The following is an 8,010-nucleotide window of genomic DNA, read 5'->3' on the forward strand; positions in this document are numbered from 1 at the left end:
CGATTGGGATTGACATGTATACACTGATGTGTATAAAATTGATGACTAATAAGAACCTGCTGTATAAAAAATAAAATAAAATTCAAAAAAAAAAATGTTCCCAGTCAAGGGGACATCATGTACAAAGGAAGGAGAGAGCATGACCTTGTGAGAAACTGTACGTAGTGCACAAGTCCCCTCAGAGCAGAGAAAGAGTCTGTATATGAGGAACGGAGGCTGTGCAGAGAGGTGATGCTGAGAAATTGGCAGGAGGCAGAACTGGAAGGTCTCGCTTGACACTTAAAGAGAGTTTGAATTTTTTCCTAAGGGCAATGGAAGACACTGCAGGGGGCAAGGGAGTGTCCAGGACAGATGTGCACATTAGAAAGACCACAATGGACGAATGTGGAGAATAGAGGGAAGTGAGCAAGAGCTGCAGATAGGAAAATCAGTTAGCAAGCTCTAGGTGAGAGCTACAGGTGGCCAAGGCTAAGATGGCGGCAGTAGAAATGAAGAGTAATGAGCTGGGAGACAAGGTAAATTTTGATTGGTGGGGTCATATGGGATAGTCAAGTGGAAATATCCAGCTGACCAGTATCTACATAAGTCTGAAGCTCATTAATTTATTGAATAAATTTTTATGGAGAATCTACAACGTGCCAGGCACTCTAATGAATGCTGTACATTCAGACGATGTGCCTATTTCATGAAACTTACAACCTAATGGTGGGGATCGGAGAAGAGTAATAATTAACAATTAATATATAAACATAAATATATCAGACAGTGATAAGCACTACAGAGAGGATTAAAGTACAATGATGTAATAAGACAGTGACTGGGCAACTCTAAATGGGATCCTCAAGAAATGCCACTGAATGATATTTAAAATGAATTTAAACTGAGAGCTGAATGATAATAAGGATATAACAATGTGATCTTAGGAGGAAGAACATTCCAGACAGAGAGAATGTTTTTGCAAAGGCCCTTATGAAAAATGCAAGCTTAGTGTTGTTTAAGGAAGCAAAAACATATTAGTAAGGTTTTGTAATCCAGAGTAAGGAATTTAGATTTTATTTTAATTACTATGGGAAATCATTGGAGAGTTCAAAGCAGAGCTATGACATGATCTGATCTATGTTTTAAAAGGTTCTCTCAGGAATTCCCTGGCAGTCCAGTGGTTAGGACTTGGTGCTTTCACTGCTGGGGCCTGGGTTCAATCCCTGGCTGGGGAACTAAGATCATGCAAGCCGTGTGGCATGGCTAAAAAATTAAAAAAAAAATTTTTTTTAGAAGGTTTTCTCAGGTTAGAGACTTGGCACAGTAGATGGGTAGTTAAAACGTAGGATTCAGGAATCAGGCAGACCTAAGTGTGAATTCTGCTGCTAATTAGCTGTGTGACTTTTGGAAAATAATTTTATCCCTTCAAGTCTCAGCTTCTGTATATATAAAATGAGGAGACTAATAGTTCCTACCTTACATAATTAAATTAAATGAAACAATGTGTGTAAAGTACTTAGCATGGTGCCAGGTTTAGTGAATGCTCAATAATGTTGAATATTACTATGAATGACCACTCCATAATCTAGGCTAAAGAGGCATACTTGGGGGTCGTGAGCAAGTGCAGGGCTACTACAGTCAAGGAAGGATTCGAACACTTAGGGAGAATGTAGGAGGAATGCCCAGAGGTGTGCCAAGTGTTAGAGGGAAATCTGCCTATGAGAAAACATTTCCATTTATTATCCATGAAATAGATAATCCATAGATATGGAGTTGATAATATTTCCATCATGCTCAATGAAGTATTCATCTTGCATATAATTTCATAAATGAAAAAATATTTGAAGGAAATAGTTCCTATCCAAACATGCAGAAGCAACCAACTAAAATATCAGCCACAAATTATTTTGGATATACAACTATATTTCAAGCTATCCCTTCTTCTGTACTTTTAAAGGAAATAAATATAAAGCAATAAGCCCACATGTAGAGTTAGTCTTTACATGGAATTTAAATAGATCTTACTGTGATCTTGAAACAAGTGTTAGACCAGAAGTAAAAGAGTAACATTCTTTTGTTACATAGCTACATGATATATGTATAGAGAGAGGTAACATTTTTGTTATACAGGTCCTTTTTTTTTAAGCAATTTCTTTTAAAAGTCTTTATTGAATTTGTTACAATATTGTTTCTTTTTTATGTTTTGGTTTTTTTGGCCCCAAGGCATGTGGGATCTTAGCTCCCTGACCAGGGATCAAACAGCACCCCCTCCATTGGAAGGGTAATTCTTTCTTTTTTTTTTTTTTGCGGTACGCGGGCCTCTCACTGCTGTGGCCTCTCCCGTTGCGGAGCACAGGCCCCGGACGCGCAGGCTCAGCGGCCATGGCTCACAGGCCCAGGCGCTCAGCGGCATGTGGGATCCTCCCGGACCGGGGCACAAACCCGCGTCCCCTGCATCGGCAGGTGGACTCCCAAACACTGCGTCACCAGGGAAGCCCTGGAAGGGTAATTCTTAACCATAGGACCAGCAGGGAAGTCCCTTGTTATACAGGTTTTTAACTTGATTCTCCTCAAGCTGAATGAACACTCAATATAATTTACATAAAGTATCATAGGACTCCATATGCAAAATTTAAATTACAGTAAAAGGACCATTCTGCAATTAAAACACACACACACACACACACACAAATTCTACCTAATAATGCTACTGGAATGCTAATGAATTTGAACCTATGGTGTTGGCAAGTCTAGGAAACAGTTTAATGGAGACCTGGCAAAATAAGCCACGCTTTTGCAATGGATTCTATGATCTATGATTTGTCTTGCATTTTCTTACCGTTAAAATTTGGTAATAGGACTCAGTAATGCTGTGAAGTCTTTATCACTATATTTATTTAGCAATCATTTACAAATGTCTGTTATGTACCAGGCACTCTGCTGACTGCTAATATATAAAATTAAACAGAAGCTGTTTACATGGACCACTCAAAATAAGAACAGACTTCCCAGAACACAGCACCTTCCTTTTGCAAAGAATACACTGATGACAAAAATAATACCTACTTTAGACTCATTCATTATTGCACTGACAACTTTTCTATGATGTTAGGCCTAGATATGGGCCTGTACAGTTAATTACTTTACAGGTAATTCTCAAAGATGACCAGGTAGTCATTTTAAACTGGTTTTGAAAGGTCTGTCTTCACAAATAAATCAAAACCCCTCTTTAATCCAAGACTGCTTCCTATTTTATGACTGCTCACCTCCTCTCCTTCATTTATAGAATGCCTCCTAAGGGTCCATCCATATACCTAGTTCACATGGCCTATGTCGTTTTATCTGGTCCTTCAGGATCTGATTTTCATCTATTACCCTAGTCCTTACCTGATTACCTAGCACGGCGGTGGCGCAAGCTGTGGACACCTCCTTGGGCCCAAACCACACTGAGGCGATGTGGGAGGGCAAGCCGAGGATGAACACCTGGGCCACAGAGCACAGGCACTGGCCCAACATGGTGACCCAGAAGAGATGCTGCTGCACGCTGCCGCACTTGATCCAGGCGCCCAGGCAGTTGAGGCCGGAACCCAGCAGGGCGGTGAGCCGCAGGCCTCTGGTATCCAGCAGCCAGGTGGCTGGGAAGATGAGGGGCACGTAGGCCAGCATGTATACCATGGACAGCCAGTCAATGTGCAGCGAGGAGACGTTGTAGAAGCCCTCGAAAACGTTGCTGATGATGCTGTATTGGATCCACTGAAACGCGTTCACCATGGAGTACAGGCTGAAGATCAGTAGCACCAAAAAGCGCCGCGCGGAGAGCGCAGTCCGGGGCACCAGGGTGCCCTCGACCGCCGGCGTCTCCTCGCCGGGGTCCTTGGGCAGCAACCGGGCCTGGGTCTCCTCCTCCGGGGCCAGCGGAGTCTTCGGCCTGTCCAGAGCTCCCTTGGCGGCCTTGGGGCTGTCCCGAGAGACCCCATTCAGGGCCAGGCAGCCGGCTTTGGGCCCGTTCTGCGTCTCCGCGCTCACCTTTCCAGCGGGCGCGTCCCCCGGGCCCGGGAGGTATCCGTTCGCGGGCGGGTGCCCGTTCGCCACCGTTGTCCCCTCCTCATCGTCGGGCAGTGCCATGTCCCTGGGCTCCCCGGAGCCGCCTGGCGCCCCCGCCCTCCTCCCAGCCCTGCACCCCCAGCCCAAGACCCGAGGCCCTCCCTGCACCCCAACCCCTACCCCTCGGCCCACTCCTCCTGCGATCCTCTACCCGGCCGAGTGAGCCCCGGTCTGAGCCGGGAGCTGCAACCCGCGCTGCCTGAGTCCGCAGACGAAGCTCTCGTCCCCGTGCGCTGCCCGGCGGGCGGTTACTCAGGGCCAGGCCGGGCCGGGAGAGAGAAGCGTCACTGCGTGGTGAAGGCCCGCTAGCCAATCAGCGGCACCATCGTCCGCCGGAGCCAATCGGGGAGCTTCCGGAGGGGCGGGGCGGGAGTGAGTGTGCGGGGCGGTAGAGGAGGGAGGCCACGCTGGAGGTCTGCGCTAGGTGTTCTCCTTCTGGATGGATGCTGTGGCCAGAAGTCCTCCGACCTGGGCGTGGGCGGGCGGGAAGCGACCTTTGCATTGGGCAACTCGGGACTGGGAACGAGGGGTTAGGAGACACAGGGGGGAGACAAAGAGGCAGACATGAGCCCCTCCACCTAGAGGGGCTCCTCTAGGGACAGGTCTAACACTGGCAGAGGACAAACTTGGCCTCTCGGCCCAATGCAGCTGTCAACATCGGACGCTGCAGACAGGAGCACGTTTCATAAATTCGTGCTGTCTTGGCAGAGGGAGAGCACCAGAAAGCATTTTGATCCAAATAAAGAGATTTCTTCAGAAATCTGCCCTTGTGAAGTTGGAATCTCTGGGATGTGCTGTGCCTGAGCACGCCCTGTTGCTCAACATTCTCCCTTGCACCAACACTTGCAGTTAGTATTTACTGGACACACATTCAGTGGCTTCCAAGCACCATACTTGCTTTGAAAGGTATGTGCCCCACACTGTCATGGGCTCTGGGGAATAAAATATAAAAAGGAGACATATTGCCTACTCTCAAGAGCACACATAGCCCTGTAAGTGTTCCTGGACTACAGGAAAAGTCAGTTCTGCTACTTCTTGGGAAACTAAATTTGAAGGAAAAAAAAAAAGACTCCAAGTATTCATTATTAAAGTGGAATTGAAACTAGGGGTATCTCACAATGGATTTAATCTTAAAAGGTAGGGCTTCCCTGGTGGCGCAGTGGTTAAGAATCCGCCTGCCAGTGCAGGGGATACAGGTTCAAGTCCTGGTCCGGGAAGATCCCACATGCCACGGAGCAACTAAGCCCGTGCGCTGCAACTACTGAGCCCACGAGCCACAACTACTGAAGCCTGTGTGCCTAGAGCCCGTGCTCCACAACAAGAGAAGCCACTGCAATGAGAAGCCCGTGCACCTCGGCAAAGAGTAGCCCTCACTTGCCGCAGCTAGAGAAAGCCCGAGCGCAACAACGAAGACCTAACATAGCCAAAAATAAATAACAAAATAAATAAATTTTTTAAAAAAGTAATCCAATGGATAGAATTTTATTTTATTTTTGATTCTTTTTTTTTGCAGCATTATTGACCTACAACACATGTTAGTTCCAGGTGTACAACATAGTGATTTGATATTTCTACACATGTCAAAATGATCATCACCAATGAGTAGAATTTTAAACGGACCTTTCTTTACTTGCCCCATTGTACCTCCAATCCACATGTTCACAGTAAACATTCAGGTATCTGCAAACTTCTCACCCCCTTCCTGAAACCAAAAAGTGGCAAATTATATTAGGCTTCATTTCCCCATTATCCAGGGAAGATTGGAGATTGTCTTCTACCAGACTGGAAAGATAACTTTCCTTTCTGCACAGAGGCAGCTTCCTGAATGTACTCCTGCAGGGAGGCCATTCTTTCTGATTCTTTAGGCTCCATCTGTTTAGAGATAATTTGTCTTCTCTATGTCCTTAGCAAGAATGACTGGGGTTGGGAGTTGGGAGTCCTCTGAGTGTCCCTGATATCAGTTAGCATCTAACTTCCCTCCATGGTGGACTTCCCTGGCAGTCCAGTGGTTAAGACTCTGTGCTTCCACTGCAGGGGGCACAGGTTCGATCCCTGGTGGGTGAACTAAGATCCCTGCATGCTGCTCGGCACCACAAAAAAAAAAAAAAAAAAAAATTCCCTCCATGCTTTTACCAGCTGGTGCCTATCTTATTCTTTTCCACCTTGTCATTTGTCTTCCCTGCACTTAACAAAGTTCTGTACCTGACACCATCATCATCTACATGGAGCATACCACCAAGAGGATCTAGAATAGTGGAGAAAAGTATCAGATCTAGAGCCAGGCTACCTGGAGTTGAATTCCAAGTTCAGTACTCACTAGCTGTGAGAACTTGGGCAATTTACTTAGCTGTTCTGTAATAGTGCATGCCTCATTAGATTGTTGTTGTGAGGATTAAGTGAGTAAATAACACCTCACACATGGTTTAGGCATTCTTTTTTTTGCAGTATGCGGGCCTCTCACTGTTGTGGCCTCTCCCGTTGCAGCGTACAGACTGCGGACGCGCAGGCTCAGCGGCCATGGCTCACGGGCCCAGCCGCTCCGCGGCATATGGGATCTTCCCAGACCGGGGCACGAACCCGCGTCCCCTACACTGGCAGGCGGACTCTCAACCACTGCGCCACCAGGGGAGCCCGGTCTACGCATTCTTAGTTACAGTTATTGAGATAGTCTACTATAGTGGTTAAGGATCCAGGCTCCAGAGCCAAATGACCTGGATTTAAATCCTAGCTCTTTGACTTACTAGTTGCATGACTTTGGACTAGTTACTCTGTGCCTCAGTTTCAACAGGGAAAATGAGGACAATATTCTTCATGAGATGGTTGTAAGAAATAAATGGCTAATAAATATAAAGTACTTAAATGGTTCCTTGATCCCTGATGTACAGTAATACTCAGTAAAATATTATCTATAGCCATTATTATCAACTCCTATCTCCTCAAAGTCATATCTCATTCTCATGTTATCTTAGATTTGATCCCATCTTGTCTATTTAAACCTGCTTGGATTGTGCTGGAGCTACTCCAAGCTCTTTTAGATGGAATTTATGGTGGTAAAGTCCCTCCCTGGAAGATGCTCCGAGGATGTCCCTAAAGGACAGTACACAATGGCATATACTAATTACTCTTAACCTCACAAGAGGGAGATTTCTTGTCATCGGAAGTGGCCAGGGCTTCCCTGGTGGTGCAGTGGTTGAGAGTCCGCCTGCCGATGCAGGGGACGCGGGTTCGTGCCCCGGTCCGGGAGGATCCCACATGCCACGGAGTGGCTGGGTCCATGGGTTGTGGCCGCTGGGCCTGCGTGTCCGGATCCTGTGCTCCGCAGCGGGAGAGGCCACGGCAGTGAGAGGCCCACGTACTGCAAAATACATAAATAAATAAATAAATGAAAGGAAGTGGCCAACAGTTGAATGGACCACCACGTGACATATCTAGACAAGAGTTAGACGAAATATCTGTGTTGGACTAGGTATGTTGTGGATAAGATTCCCAAACTCCATGGAAAAGTGAGCTATGTTAGATCTAAGATTTCTTCTGACTTTAAGTTTCTATGATTTATGAAAAGTAAGATATTTCCAATGAAAGGATTTGACAAAATTTGTATGCCTCTTTCAACAAAGTTCCATAAAGTAACAAATGGAGTACAGAAAGGGGAAAGTTCAGCAGTATCTCTTTGTATTATCATTTTAATCTCTTAACCTTGCCTCCTCTCTCTTGGGGCTTCAGTGGTAGATACGTATGTACCAGTTTAGGCATGAATCATACTTTATATCATGAATATATAATATAACATGAACCTTAATCTCTGCCAGAGTGGACAGTACTGAGAACATCACTTGGCTGGGAGTCAAGATGAGTTTGAGCTACATTATGGATGTGAAATGCCAAGTCAGACCAATTTGAATGAGTAATAGTTCAGTGATATGAGAT

At 45.8% G+C, this 8,010-nt stretch overlaps 1 protein-coding gene across 1 annotated transcript in view; it reads right to left on the bottom strand.

Annotated features, from left to right (window-relative positions):
* FLVCR1 (FLVCR choline and heme transporter 1) overlaps positions 1 to 4,325 on the bottom strand; it is a 35,610-nt gene extending 31,285 nt beyond the window's left edge. Inside the window, exon 1 of the mRNA XM_007451301.1 lies at positions 3,367 to 4,325. Within this exon, the coding sequence (XP_007451363.1) occupies positions 3,367 to 4,104 (738 nt within the window). The 5' untranslated portion in view covers positions 4,105 to 4,325. The remainder of the gene's footprint in view (positions 1 to 3,366) is intronic.
* Positions 4,326 to 8,010: the final 3,685 nt, after the last annotated feature.

The sequence above is a fragment of the Lipotes vexillifer genome, unplaced genomic scaffold, assembly GCF_000442215.2.
Source record: "Lipotes vexillifer unplaced genomic scaffold, Lipotes_vexillifer_v1.1 scaffold570, whole genome shotgun sequence".
NCBI classification, from domain to species: domain Eukaryota; kingdom Metazoa; phylum Chordata; class Mammalia; order Artiodactyla; family Lipotidae; genus Lipotes; species Lipotes vexillifer.